Genomic DNA, 15778 nt, shown 5'->3' with positions numbered 1-15778 from the left:
AGTTTCAATGCAGGTTTCATGCATAATAAAAACTAAGAGAACTAATGTTTTGCTAAATAACAGCATGCTGATGCACTGAACACTTCGTGTTTTCTTGATCCATTCGTTAATTCAGTTTTTAGATTTTTCAGGCATTTCTGTCAGTCTCGTGAAATCAATTGACAATGTTTAACTGTTCAGGTTGACTGTGCAGCCATGCTTGTTCATGGTACTTGTATTGGCCCGGGGAAAGTTGTACTTAAAAGAAAACAGAATGCACTTGCACAACATTAAACAACATACATGCTGATGTTCCTTAGGTCCTTGCACCCAAAAAAATATGAACAACTGTGAGATTGCTGTCAGGTGCTTCAGGACTTCTGATGCACATCTAATCAGAAGACCAACAAGAGCCTCTGTCAATCATAAGGCCAAGAAATCTGTGAGTCCTAGCACATTAAATGATGTGATCATTCACGTAAATTGCATAGGATATCATTGCTTTGCAAGTAAATTCAATTAGTGCATATCTGTTTCATATTTCTAGGTACTTGGTGCAGAAGTGCACCATCGTCAAAGCAATTGCATGTGTTAAGTCTTGCCCATATTTGATGTTTCACATCCAATGACCAGACTTAGTTGACATCTGCATATGTAGCTAACTGTAGCAAAGCATGTGGTCCTCCGTAGCACATAGGCAAACGCACATTAGAAGCAAGAGTCCCCAGCAAGAAGTCCCCAGATTGCATTAAAGTCTCCAGTAAAACTCCCCAGATGTCTCTCTTGCAACCTACACGTGCACATGATACTCGGGCAAATACGAAAAAGAAGCTCTTGTCCTTCTCAACCCCTGCATGTTCAAGCTCCCTTCTGTCCTCTTATATGGTTGCCCATTCCCCTCGTCTTTTCGGGTCGCCACTTTGCGTTTTGGCGGCGTTACTGAATAGCGCATGCAGAACCAGCTTATCAGAACTCGGATCTCGATAAGCTGTGCTTGACAGCAGTAGCGCAGCCAAAGCTGAAGACTATCAGCATCGCCAAAGAAAAAGGGTACAGAGCCGCTGGCTAACACACGATGTGGACGAGTCAGCACATCCATGAATGGAGACTGTCTTTACAAAGATTTAAGCGTTTTTGTGTGCAGCTACAATAAGCCCTCCCTAACTCGAACTGTGATACCTTGAAATATTGGTTAAGTCAAACTTTTTTCCAGCTACGGCGTCAGCCCACGTGGTCTTCACCTCTTAGCTAAAAACTTTTGTGCCGGACTCTGGATATCTTGAAATTTCAACCTCGAAAATACCAGAGCACAAGTGACGGGGTAGTGTCAGCAGCATCACTTGCCTAGCTGACCCAAATGCCACGTCAGGGCACACTCCCGCCCCTCTCTCTCTCTCGCCTCCCTGCCTTCTTTCTGTCCATCTGCGCTGAAGTGCACTCGCTCAGCTGCTCGCTGCAACTTTGTTGTAGCCTATTTCTGACAGTGATTGCCGAAGAATACCAGCCTTGCAGCTGAGCCAACAGCATTTCAGCGAGTTCAGTTTGATCAGGATGCTCGCTCGGAGCACTTCATGCTCACACGATGGTGGAATGTAAATACTGCATCATTCTTGGGTGTCCAGCTAAGGGCGTGACAATTGTGCTCTTCCGCAGTTCAATCTTGGTTTTCGAAGTTAAATTGTTCTGAATTCATTACAAAGGGGAAAGGAGAAGCATCAGCTTCTTCTGTGTCTGGAACAGGTTATGCTTGGATGAATAGTTTCAAATATTACATTAGGGACAATCATCTGGTGTGCCAGACACATTGTCTTGACATGGTGCCAGTAACACCAAATGACTGAGAATATCACTGGCACCATCTTGAAAAGGCTCCAAATTTCTCTCTGGGGAGTTGTAATTGGAGGTTTTGGTTATACGTGAGAAAATATGGCTTCTTTTATCCATCAGCACACTATGCATGCATCCTATGCATCCTACCTCACTATGCATGTACCAGAAGAAACCACCCTGCTCCTTTTTGAGCCCAACTCTTTGAGCCATACTCGGGTCACTGGTTATGTACCAGTAGGTGCATGCCATTCTTCAATGAACGCCTTTAACGCCAACTTGGGTAACTAGGTATATGCCACTGGGAATATGCTGCTGTACAATGACAAAAAGGATGCCTTAAATTTCTCTGATGTTGAGCGGAATTGAACCGACGTCTAAAGGGTTCCTCAAGAACAGCAACCTGACACATTAACAGGCTGCACCACAAATGCCCAGTGTATGTGCTGCTTTTCAATGAACGCCTTTCAAGCCAGCACTTTAGCGAGCTGCACCATGACTGGGTATGTGTCACTGACTGTGCTGCAAGCAAGGGAACAATTCTCAGTTGTCGCAGGCACTGGCGCACCACGCTTCTCATCTCGGAGGCCGCACGCACACTTCTCGGCAGTGCCACTTAGGTGGCGCAGCACATCCACAAAGCGTGCAAGAGGAGCCCTGCTGCGTGACTTCTTTCTCAGCATTCGCACACACAGGCGTGCCACGCATTTCGGAGACCACGCGAAATGGCACCGAGTGACCTTAGGCAGTCACAAAAGAGGAGTCCCACCACAGTACACACCTCATACATTACTCGTTTCGGCGGTGGCAATACAGTGTGTCACTATATTGATTCATGTTAATGCATTACCATCGACAGTCATCATGAAGTGGGTTCTGCGGCTATTTCTTTAAGATGCCCAAAATGATGGGAGACGGGAACCTATTTACCGTCCTACCTACAGCAATGTGCCTGGGATGAACCATAGAATGCTTAGTATTTTTAAAAAAAGTTTGAATTACTGGGTCTCCGGCATGGATTTTGACTGCAGTCATCACTACAGTCGAACCCACTTGTAATGATACCAATTTTAACAATATATATCAAACACAACAATGAACAGCTGATGCACAGTCAACTTTTGTATGTGTTCTATGGCAAAATAAGCCGCTGGCTACAATGTTTCTGTGCCACGTTATCAACTTTAGCAAATAAATCTGGCTACTAGATGTGTGCGCCAAAATGAAAAAGAATGCAAAGTCCCTGAAATAAAAGAAGTAGCCGCCTACCTGCATGCTGCACACCTTTGCCACACTCGTCGTTGTGCCACGTACCCCGCACAGCACACCTTCATTGGAACGCCCCATGCATTGCCAGCCTTATGCACCTATCCCCCACCTCCCTTCCACCCCTCTGGCACACGAGTCGCCTGTGCCTGCGACTCTGAAGGGAAATGGGAAGTGGGCACACGAGGCTCGCCATGTGTAGGGCATTGCAACGAGTGCGTGGCGCAATGGCAAGTGTGTAGAAAGTGTGCAGCAATGACTCACACATCTTTTTCTTATTACTGTTCTTATTTTTATTTTTTCATTCTGAGGCGCCCAGTAGCCACATTTAATTGTTTAGCCAATAATGTGGCATGGGAACATTATAGCAAGCGGTTCATTATATGATAGGACACACACACACAAAAGTTGATGGTGTTGCAGCTGCTCATTGTAACATTCGAGTATTGTTAAAACTGGCAATGTTGTAAATGGGTTCAACTGCACTTCTTTCCATCGAATTAAAATGTTTAGATGTTTGTCCACTCTGCTTTTTTCCTGCAACCCGGTTGTAACAATTATCAGTTATAACAATGGGATTTTTTTTTGGCACTTGAATATTGTTATAAGTGGGTTCAACTATATTAGTATGTGCAGCTGACACAGTGCTGTGATGTCTCACAGCTACATGTCCAAATTGAATGGGAATTCAGTATTTGTTCGGTTGCAAAATAGGCATCCCATAAGCTTTTAAATTAAAGCCAATAGCTATGTAAATGGGCTTCAAATCGCAAATAGAATGCTTGATATTGATAATAAATTTATTATAAGTTTCCATAAGTAAGGTGAGAACATTCTTGTGAACACATCTTTATCCATATACAACTGTAGGCTGGCATAGGACTAGTAACAAAAATGCAGTTGAAAACTATCTTAAGCAGAAAATAAAAAAAATAGATTTAACAAGTATGCAATTTACTGCATAACAAAAGCCTTGCAGTACGTTAACTATTAACAGTGAACATTATTAGCCCTGAGTGAATGGCAATCATTATGAAGTGGAAGGAATCATTTGTTTTGTACTGTTTCTTGTTTCATTGAGCAAATTTTTTTGTTATGGCTCACCCACAACTAAATCCCTGTCATTTTTCCCCACTTGTGTTATGCAGCACCACCTATGTCGAGAAGACAGTGGCGCCCTCCTGCAGCACCCCTGGGTGCAGGCGCGGCCACAGCCAGCCCAAAGCCTCTGCAAGGGTTCGAGTTAGCTGCAGAGGTTGCCCATGTCGTGAGGCCGCTTGCACACCGTATCCTTTCACGAAAAGTATGTAGCTGTTGAGTAATGTGCAAAGCTAAAGCAATGTTCAGTACATGACTTGGTAGTAAGCCCGTTGAAGCCATGCAGGAGTATGTTTATCCAGACCGTGTACTCACAGGGGATTTCATTAATGAGAACAAAGTCTCCAGGCAAATAAAAAATGAGCTGAAATGCATAGGGCATGCACTTCCAAGCCATGATTGACAACTTGCTGATATCTTGGAAAAGTGTGCAATCAGTGCATTTTACTAAAGTGTGGAAAGTTGGGGCTTGCTGGTCATTCATGACAGCACGAATCAGACAAGACGGTCAAGAAGGCTGTGTGTGTCTACTCCGGTCCGTACTACCTGGACCACACTGTACCTATACTGCATTTTACCAGTATTGAACTGTGGGACCAAAACTTGGAGGATAATGAAGAGGTGATGCACCACTCCAAGAGCAATGGAATGGGAAATGTTAAAACACGGTAAAATGTAAGGTGGCTGATATTCTAGCTAACTATAAAAGCTGTGTCACATGGTGCAATCTGCTTTGTGCAGTCAACCACTGCATGCATGAAGTGGTCAACTGCACAAACTGCGATAGCAAATTAAGCAAGATAAGCACAGCTGCAGCAGCGAGCAAATTAACCTTTGTGCTGTCTCTCGCTTCAGCGCCAACTAAACGGCGAAAGCACAGCACATTCAAAGCTACCAGCACTGGGCGCACTTTGTCTGCATTGCAGATCGCTTTGAAAACGAGGCCTGCGCGGGGGTGCACTCTGTACACATTGCAGATGGCTTTGAAAATACAGCTGGCGCGCACTTTGTCCACATCACAGATGACTTTCAAAATACGCTGTCGGCGCAAGCGTGCACTTTGTTCATATCGTAGATAGCTTTCGAAATATGGTGTCTGCACAGGTGCGCACTTTGTCCACATCGCAGATGACTTTCAAAATACGGCATCTGTACGGGCGCGCTCTTTGCACACACCACAGATGGCGTTCAATATACAGCATCTGCACAGGCGTGCACTTTGTCCATATCGCAGATGGCTTTCAAAATACGGCATCTGCACGGGTGCGCTCTTTGTACACACCGCAGATGGCTTTCAAGATACGGCGTCTGCGCACTTGTGCACTTTCTCCACATTGCAGATGGCTTTCAAAATACGGCATCTGCACGGGTGCGCTCTTTGCACACACCACAGATGGCGTTCAATATACGGCGTCTGCGCAGGCGTGCACTTTGTCCATATCGCAGATGGCTTTCAAGATACGGCATCTGCACGGGCGCGCTCTTTGTACACACCACAGATGGCTTTTAAATATATGGTGAGCGCGCACTTTGTCCACATCACAGATCGCTTTCAAGATACGGCTGCCGCGCCTCAAGCAGCAGCCACCAGAGTAAAACCTCTCTCTCTCTCACGTGCGCGCCTCGAAGGCGGCATGTTTCCACCCCGCCTTCCTTTTTCACACAGGCGATATTGAGCTGCAATCGTAGGCTGACCCTTGCCAGTCAGCTGTCAACCCGTGTCGACACGGCAAACGTACGTTTAATATAGTTTTAGATGCTGGATTTTGAAAAAAAAAGATTGACGCTAATTTCGTCTGCTGTAGCCAATAGTCCGTTGTAGCGCGGTCTGTTAAAAGTGAACTTTGTTGCATTAATAAAATGGGCAGAACAAACTAAGGCTGAAATATGGTCCATTATATCCGAGAGTCTGTTGTACACTGGCCCGTTGTATAGAGTGCAGGCTGTAGTCACTATTCATAAATGGAAATGTTTCAAATTGTTTTTCAAGTACTTCAAATCACCAACTCTGCATGATGAAGCATATAATTGGAGCAAAAGTGTAATGAAAATCATCCCTGCGAACTTAGCAGACACAAAACACAAGTAGTTTCGTATCATAGTGGAGCATGCTACATTGCTCAGAGCATCACTTTTCTCACTACACCGCTACCATATGTGCTGACCCATAAGCCGTGTACAAAGATAAACTACTCATTTGCTCCTAATGCTCCATTTGTGCTTCTAATAACCAGCATTTTATAATGTGCAAGGTAATGACACACTCGCTAACATTGTTAATATAAAGGTGAAAACTGCTGTTCGCTGTTCAAGTGTATTTGATTAGCTTCCGGCACTATTTCATTCGTATTCGATTCATCGTCTAAAATTATCATTCGCATACTAGTGCCTTGCGTTTTTGAATTTCTGCGCATAATTTTGGCCTTCATTTTCTTCTCTAGTAATCAATCTTTTACGATTAAATTATTGAAAGTAGAGTTTTGAAATAGCACATCATTTGTGTGAACTGATTTCGTGTTGTTTCTCTGTCATGTCACTTTAAATATCTAGTCTTCATGGCGCCCTCAACCACTTGCAGATTAGTCAGGAAACCTCTCGAGTATGTTTAGTACTTTTCATGTTGATTTGGTGAAAATGAAGCACTAATAATTAAGCCTATAGCTATTGTTAATCAGAGTCACCACGTGGCAGTCTCCTCCTTTCTCAGAACCCTGTTATGTTTGAACACAGGGACAGCCAAACGTGGCTGCTTGTAAGATAGCTTCTTGACACTGTCCAGTAATCATGCTACTTATTAAGTTGTTGCATTTGCATAGATGAAGATTGTTTTTGTTGCCACATGTGGGTAAAGAAGGGAAGCCGTCATGGTCTGTACAAAAGGGCAGCCGCCACCGACAATAATTACGTCTGGTGTAGACTGAAAGATGTGAATTCTTGGACAGGCAAACAGTGAAGGGTTGCTATTGTGGCCAATGGCCGTTGTTGGTCGAAGGAACAGAAGTCGTCATGGTCTGCTCGAGTAGATACCTACCGCCGACAATAATTGATTCTGGTGGTGACTGCGAGGTGTTCTGTACCACCATCTTCACTCCGACAGTGCCGCAGTAAATGGAACTCTATGCTTTTTTCTTTCAATAGATGAAGCACCAATAGTGACGGCACACAGGAAGGAATACAGACGGGACAAGGTGCTTTTTTTTTTACTTGCAACTGTTTATTGAAGTCAAAGGTGGCTGATTATATAGCCATGAGGAGAGGGGAACGAAAAAAAAGAACACTGACTATGTAAATGCGCACGTGCGAGAACACTGAAGATATATATGAAGAGAATCACATTTAATCTAAATCTAAAGCTTATCTAAAAACATGCTTTCATTTGTGTAAATATTCAGAGGTGGGGTGCTGACACAGGTGTCCCCTCTTTTCTTGATCTGGTTGGCCTCCAACGTTTCACGTGCCACAGAATCTTTACTTTTAAACGTGATTGTTGTATCATGAAGCCTTGCTTCACATACTTGTTTATTCTCATTCCCGCAGGCCTTGCAATTAAGCGGCAAGTTTGAACCATATTCATTTTTCATTAAAGCTTATGTTCCCGCAGGCGTTCATTAATACATCGGCCAGTTTGGCCGATATACTCTTTCCCACACTTCAGCGGTATGCGGTATACGACCCCTTCTTCACACTTAACAAAAGGGTTCGTATGTTTAATAGAACACCCTACTTTCTTAGAGTCATCTGAACCAATCAGGCGGCACAAAGTAGCAAGTTTCCGGGGTGCAGAAAAAACCACAGGAATTCTGTATTTCACAGCGATGTGTTTAAAATTATGCGCCACTTTATGGGAATATGGTATCACCACTGGTGTAGCTTTATTTTCGACTGTTTGACCTTCTTCACTTCTTTTTCTTTCTTTTTTTACATTTTTCAATAACGCCTCCAAAACTGCGCTTAAAACCAAGCAAGGAAAGCCAGCCTTCCTCAACTTCAACATCTGGTCGTCAAAGCTTGCTTGTGCCTTATGACAGCACAATTTTTTTCAGGTTTTCAGATTCGTATTTCTTCCTGTGTGCCGTCACTATTGGCGCTTCATCTGTTGAAAGCTATGTATCAACTAGTCCCACAACATGTTTTACTGCTTTCTTCTTAATCTGTACAGACTGTGTAACATGCACAGCTGCTGGTTACGTTGTGCAGCTTTCTTTTAGTGCCTGATTACTGACATGAAAATGCCCGAGTGATTGCATGTGCTCAGTGCAGTTTGGTGCTTGTGCATTAATGACACACTCTCTCACTTAAGTGAAGAGAAGGCGATCACCAGTAGAAGTGAGAGGCGGTGAAATCAGCTGAAGCCTTGACTGACGTGCGATTCCAGTATCGGCCGTTGGCCTGTGCGGCCGTTCCTCTTGGACACCTTGGCTGATGGCAGCTGGTCTGGACGTGGCCAGGTAAGCTGCAGCTGCTCGCGCCTCAAATTGTAGGGGGACCTTCTCTGGCACACTGAAAGCTAGAATTGCAAGCATGAGGTCACAGATTTGACTCTCAGCCACGGCTGCTGCATTTCAACGGGGGAGGGGGTGTGGAAAACAATAGCATTTGTGTTCCAAGCTTTGGGTACGCATATAATTTCAGGGTACATAGTGGTCTTTAAAATGCTTGGAGATCCTTGATTATGAAACTGCTGTTTTCAAGGCCTTGAAATCCCTCAGGTGCTTAAAGTCCTTCATTTTTTGTTTCATCTGAGCTTAGTGTATTTTGTTTGTGTATCTGGGCACAAGGTTTATGCAAGCCAAGAGTTAATCCAGTCTAATTAGCATCTTAGTTGTAAACAGCCATCTTGTTGGTCCCGAGTGGTTTTCGTTTATGCCAAAAGGCTTAGCGGGCACCGTTTTAATTCCATGTGCAATGAAAACAAATGTTTGCTCGTTGTTTAAGACATTGTTCTCTTTTCAAGCTGTCAGCCGTCATGGTGTAGTGATGGTCAAAAATGCCTTGTCAGAGCGGTGAAAGCCCTTGAAAACTCTTGAATTTTTTTCTGAAGACTCTGCTACAAAATATGATTAATGAACTCCAAGTCATTGAAAATCATTCGAAGCATGGCCAGTATGGTGTTTTTTATTGAGCCCTGTGTTGTGTTGGGAGATCAATCCATCCATATTTGGCCATACTTGAAAGTTGGAACCTCTTTGGATATGTGACTGGAGCCCACAGTGCTATCCATAACTGAGCTTTACTTCAAAAAAGCATTCTGCTTATAACAAAAGCTATAGCAACAAGGGAAGAAGGGTAAAGCATGCAAGCCCTACTCATGAAGGCATGCTGTGTGGTTATAAACAAAGGTTATGGTGATAGTAGAGAAAAGCCCAATTTTTTACATCACCACAATTATTATGTGCTTGCAACAACAGTAGCACTTTTCCATTCAGGAAGCCAGAAATCAATTGTTTCATTGCAGCTCTGACTTCGCTACCATGCAAGTGACATGGCTGTCATACACTTCAACTTTATTGTGCAGCTCAAATCACTTTAAAAACTATGCAGATCTAGTGCAGATGATGGAATTTATGTGAAGCGAAAGTTTTGTGAAGCCGTTAATGAAATGCTATAAAAATAAATCCTATGCATACAAACGCCTTTATTGATATTCTCTGTGACATGTAATCTCGTCCAATTTTTATTCACCGCAAAGGTCACAACTTTAATGTCATAAATTGTTTATGCTTATGGACTGCATCATTCACAAGCTGTGCTGAAATGTTAACAGCCGTTCATGCAAATGCAGACAGTGAGATGTCATTGCAGTACTCTCACAAGGAAACGTTAGATATTTGTTGAAGGAAGAATGGTGAGGAGAAATGCATGGCGCTGGAAAGTGCAGTGGTAAAGTTCAGTGGCTCGTTTCATTCCTACATCTATGGCCTAATGGAAACTGGCATACACACATTCACTCACTTTTGCATATACATACTACGCGACATTATGCACTCGCCAATCATCCCAAACAGCTACAAATCGTGAGAAGCATACCGATATCTTTCTTTCATATGCGACGCACAGTTTTTTGGTCTCAGCAGTGAGAAAAGTGTCTCTGATAGGCTTGTCCGAATATCAGCATTTTGGTTTGAAGCAAAGTCGAAGCTATTAGTGTCGAAGAATTTCAATGCAGATAGTTCATATAGCTGTGAGATTTGCATAAAACCTTGACATAAAAGCCAAATGATGACACATTTAAGAAAGTTGGTTCTTGTTAAAAAGCAAACAAGTTCATACCTGGAGTCAGTATAGTTTATATTCAAAGTGCCATTATTCAGATATGTTCTCCAAAAATGTAAGTTCAACATTTCTTATGACTCCAACTGCACCAAAAATTTGTTTACAGTCTCTTGCTCGCTGTTGCACGTCAGTCTACCTAAAATTTTACGGTGGTTGAAGCCACAGGAGCATTCTGCGTGTGCCCTTCAAATGCCGTTACGATGTTGTGAAGTGCGACCTCGGTTGCGCAACGGCAATTTATGCTGTGTTGCGCAAACTCATTTTGATGCTTTCGGTCTACACACGAGCTTAACCCATTCTGTTCTGCTAGCGCAGAGTGAGTGAGTGAAAATTTTATTTGAAATGTCCAGCGATTTGGACGGGGTAAAATTAGAGTGCGGGTTACATGCGAATTTCTGCTAAAGGTGTGGCTTCACGGCAGCACAAATTTCCCCTTGAGGTGCGGTCTCACGGCAGTGCTGCTGTGAAACACCCTTTAGAGCTAAGTCCTTCACCATCAGCATTGCCAAATAGGTGGGATTGGAGCAGCTGGCTAAAGATAGCCCACACTTCCACCATAATGTTACAGGGAGGAGAGAGGTTTAAATATATTTACGGGTGTTTACAATGCATTCACTGGCTTAGAAGATGGAAGACAGTCTGTGTGACATCAGTGAGCGTCGTCATCTTCTGTACTGCCCTCAGCTTCGTCTCTGGCTGTGCTGGGTAACAATATTACGGGAACGATTTGTGTATCTGCGAATAGAGATTGTTATTACAAAGACTCCGGCATTTTATGCAGTTATTTTCAGTTTGAATGCACAAATTTTTTTCCCTAAAATTTGGGACCTAATTGGGAAGTGTGGCTGAAAAATACATATGTTTGTTCATTTCGAATACGTACTTCTAAAACTTTGAGTGCCGAAATTCAATCCGAAGCGAATATTGAATAGCATAATATTCAATGAAATACTCGTAAATTTGGACATTCGCACAAGCCTAGTCTCTAGCCTTTGCAGCATTGCCTGCTACATATGAAACACGGCAGTGTATACAGTAGGTTTAGTGACAGTGCAGTGGGCTTTTATAGAGGGTACCCGTCACTAATGAATTACATCGACTGTTTCTTCTCAGTTTGCAGGTTCTGTCGCGGACACGTGCTTCCCTGCAGCCGCGGGAGCGGCTCGAGTTGAGTCGTCGTCTGCTGCAGCTGACGCTGTACCTGGTACGGTCTCCCTTCTACGAGCGCATCTCCCAGCGTCGCATTTCTCTCGCCCTCCGAGCGCTTGGCGACTCGGTGCCCCTGCTCGGCTGGATCACCAGTGAGTCACTTGGGTTAAAATGGACGTTTGGGCGAGTTGGTAAGCCATATTTGAAACAGAACATCGCAGCTCTCATGGGGACTCCGTGCTTGTCCCCGTGAAAACCGCGCTGTTCTATTTCAGATATCACTTGGGTTACAGCCACTTTGCCGTATGTGCCTCTGTGGTATGCCATCACGCTGTTCCTTTCGCGGCACCCATGTCCTGAAACATAGAAATGCTCATCTTGGGGCAGCAGGCTACGAGGTTCACAGCAGTCTTTGTAACCTCTTTAAACTCTTTAACATAAACATTTCGTTAGAATGCGTAATAACAATTTAATTAGAAGAATTTCTTGAACTTTCTTTTCATCTAAGCGTAGTAAATGTCGTTTGGGATCTGTGCACAAGATAGGCGTGAGCCAAAGTTCTAGCTTATCCTCTCCTTACCTTTCCCTCTTCCTTTCTCTCTCTCTAGTTTAACCAATCCGGTTAGCACCTTTGTTGTGCGGGGCCATGCTGGTTAGTGGTGGTTTGCTGGCTGAGCGTTTTTTCGTGCAGCTTTATCTCACGTTATTTTATTTTTGTGTGAAAAGAAAAGATTGCATGTTATCAAAAACAATATATTTTGTTTTCAGGCTGTCAAACATGAGGTTGCTTTATTCTTTAAACACTTTATGCGTAAGCCTTAGAGTTATATGAAAGGCTGCTACAAATCCAGCGTATTATAATCATAATTTATTTTACCCTTAAGAGCCCTTGCTGGAGCATTGCTGCAAGGATGAAAAGAGAGGAACAGACTAAGGCTCTATACTAACGAGATTCCATTCTCCCTAACTGCAAGACAATACAAGCATGTCAGTTAAAGAGAACAAAGAAACATAACATTAAAAAAGAACATTTTACGTTTAAGTTGGCCTAGTTTGTCTTACATTATAGCTTGATGTTAGAACAAACAACTTTAACAGGCAGAAACAGTTCTTGTTCTTGTCTGTGTTGTGTTTGTGTCTGTTTCAATATATTGTAATAAAATGCCCTAGTCACAATGTGACTATTGGTTACGAAGATTAAGCTTAATATGATGTCAACATTTTCTTAAGCGGAGATGCGCCTCAGAGATCCATATTTTTGAATGATAATGCTAATTAAATAAAATTTGTGCACCACATACGGTTAATTCTCCTATTTTCAGTTATTGTTTTAGTTTCTAAATATATCTGGTTATTTATGTGCCTCCTGGAATTCGGAAAGGTAGGGTCTCATGTGCAAGGTTTGAGCTCCATACCAGGCCTTGGAGAGTGTTGTAAGATTGCCTCTGTTGCTCCTTATAATAAACAAATAATTACTAATAAGTTAACAAATCTTGTTATTTTAGCTTTATTATTTAAATAAAAAATATTTAATCTCAACTGTACTTGTCAAAAACATTGGTGTTTGGTTTCCTAATATGCACCTGACCAAGATTGCTGCAAATCAATAAAGCCTAACTAGTACTTGCATTCTACACATTCTTGTGCATGTGCATACGAAATTTGACCAAGATTGAGCCACATCAAGTTCAAGGATGTTGATGCACAAGGAATAAAAACGGCATGAGATCAGCATAACAGCATGAAGGTAAAAAGAAGAATGGAGTTGAAAGCTTTAAACATCCTTATTACACTATTGCAGATGATCAGTTTGCATAAAATTTGACCAGAATGCCGACCAATCTTTCTAAAAGAAGTACATCAAACTTCAATATTCGGCTGTTACGTGGATCATACCCTAGAACCATTATGATCTTCCTCCTCCAGTCACTGTAATGATGAGATTTAGCTTCAACTGTATGCTTTCCCGACATACTTTTGATTCTTCTCTGGTTTCTCTGGTTGCTCCGAGCAATCAACTCCAGAGTTAGCAGGAAGCCCAACTCCTGTAGAATCTCCTTAAAGGCTTTGTGGCTTCAGTTGTACCACAGTATAGCTGTAGAAGTGGCCATCTCGACAACAGTATGTGATGCAAATCATGTCTTGTGATGCAGAAACCAAATACATATTGTTGTTGAGAGACTCGGCCGCATTTTGGGACTTGCCCTGAATACAGCAAAGCAGCATCTTCTTACTTGTGAGCCTCTCATATGCATGAAGCATAGACTGAGAACTGGGGAAAAGTGGAGAATGTGCTGGTGCCAACTCTGCCAGGCCTAGTGCTTACTCACCAGGAAAGCTCACCACCTGGGCAAAACTTGTGAGCCTCATCGATAGAGCATGAACAGAAAGATGCTATCATGCATCTTTCGTGCATCTACAGCTATCATGCCTAGATTAAGATCACTCTTTGTGGTCTCCTGGTTGGAAAAAATGCCTTGGTGTTGCTGTACACATGGAAATAGAATGTTGAAGCATAATTTTCAAACCAAAGTCTAAAAAATAATCTTTAAAAGGGAAAATGTGGTTTTCCAACCTACATCTTCCCTCAAGTTTAGTCGCATATGCTCAAGGACAAAAGCTTCATGAAGGCTCTTCCGTTCTTCAGAATGAATTACTGAAATAATAAACAACAAGAAAGGGGCCCGAGGAGCCCGTATGATATGAAATAATAAAGGAGTGAAGGAATAAATTTAAAATAAAGGGTACGTTTATGCTCATGGGGGTAGAATGCATTAAAGGGGCACAAAGATGGCATGGGCGGTTAAAATACCATTCCAGAAACCTTGCAAAGCTTGTTTTGTGCCAAGAAAAGATTTAGTTTACAAGAAAATTGTGTCTGAGGGGTACGCAAACCTTTAGCGCAATTCAAGTCGCCCACCCTGAAGTGAGGAGTGGTGACATTGCATATGCCACCACTCTTGCCACCACATTGCATATGCCACCCTTACTGTCGGTGAGTAAAACGGAGACCGCCAGATGGCACTATGTTTTCCTTTGCAAAACGCACACGCATGGACATGGAGAAACGTAGTCAAGACAGAGCGTTGGATTCACCGCTGCAGCTGCTCTTGGTTAACTCTTTTGTTGCCACACTTATTCAATCAATCACCGGTGAACGATGCTTTAGGTCGCCAATTTCAATGTATTGGAACCATTTCTTATTTATATAAGGCCATCCAGTAGTTAGTACAAGCACTGCACCTTTAGAATCAGTTTAAATTTTCGCACTCCGGTGATGTCATGATTTTTTACAGATCTTTTTGCAAACTAATGTGTGTATGATGTAACAAAAAGAGGTGCGGCTGTCACCTTCTGCTGTGCTCGAGAAAAAAGCATGCTGTTTACAATTGCGCCACACCAGCAACAAAATTTTGTAATCAAATGACTCCCAGCGCATCACGAATTAAATTATATCGCCGGCTTTGCCGTCCAACAGTGCTGAGCGGTGATAATTAACCGAAAATGATGCCACCTGTTAACTACTGAGTTTTGGTTTGGTGTCCAAGTCATTTTATTCCACTAAAATGTATTTCTGAAGGTCTGCTGCATGTCCAACATGTGGAACCGACTTTTGCAACCAGTTTCCAAGAGTTTCAGTAACGCTTCTCTCGTAAAATCCCGGCAAGGGGCACTGCCAGTGTCACTGCAAGCGTTATCGAAAGTTGCTCCTATTGTGTCATCCCGTGGGGCTGCGTCGTGAAAAAAGCATCCTGCTCGAAACTATGCTGCACCCGCACTTGAATTTAGTGATGAAGACTCGAGTTATGATTCCGAAGATGGCAGTAAAGCAGATTCAAGCTCTGAAAGCAACAATGTTTTGAGTAGGCATGAGAAATCTGCAGCTGTTCACCGACGAGTTTCCTTTATGGCCTTGAGCGGTCTCCTTCCTTGTGCGCACTTATCTGCCAGTCTTTTTCCAAGACCTGAGAACTCTACTGATTACTTACTCTACTTCGCTTGGTTATGTGCTGCCATCGGCAGTAAAGAAACTTCCATTCACGCCAGAAAGGCCACCCGTAGCACATCTCGGCCCAGCACTACGGATCAGCACAAAACAGTTTACAGTGGCATGGGATTTCTTTCTACTGTTCTTCTCTCCAGAGGTGATAAAGACAATGTGCAAAAATGCAAACAGATATGCTTG

General features: G+C 42.9%; 1 protein-coding gene across 1 annotated transcript in view; it reads left to right on the top strand.

Annotated features, from left to right (window-relative positions):
• The window catches only part of Pex16 (peroxin 16), a 37210-nt gene that overhangs the window by 16347 nt on the left and 5085 nt on the right, over positions 1 to 15778 (top strand). Inside the window, exons 5-7 of the mRNA XM_065424669.1 lie at positions 4221 to 4358; positions 8546 to 8618; positions 11557 to 11744. Coding sequence (XP_065280741.1) covers positions 4221 to 4358; positions 8546 to 8618; positions 11557 to 11744 — 399 coding nt within the window. The remainder of the gene's footprint in view (positions 1 to 4220; positions 4359 to 8545; positions 8619 to 11556; positions 11745 to 15778) is intronic.

The sequence above is a fragment of the Dermacentor albipictus genome, chromosome 3 (assembly GCF_038994185.2).
Source record: "Dermacentor albipictus isolate Rhodes 1998 colony chromosome 3, USDA_Dalb.pri_finalv2, whole genome shotgun sequence".
Lineage (NCBI taxonomy): Eukaryota > Metazoa > Arthropoda > Arachnida > Ixodida > Ixodidae > Dermacentor > Dermacentor albipictus.
This window is presented reverse-complemented; position numbering and strand designations above follow the sequence as displayed.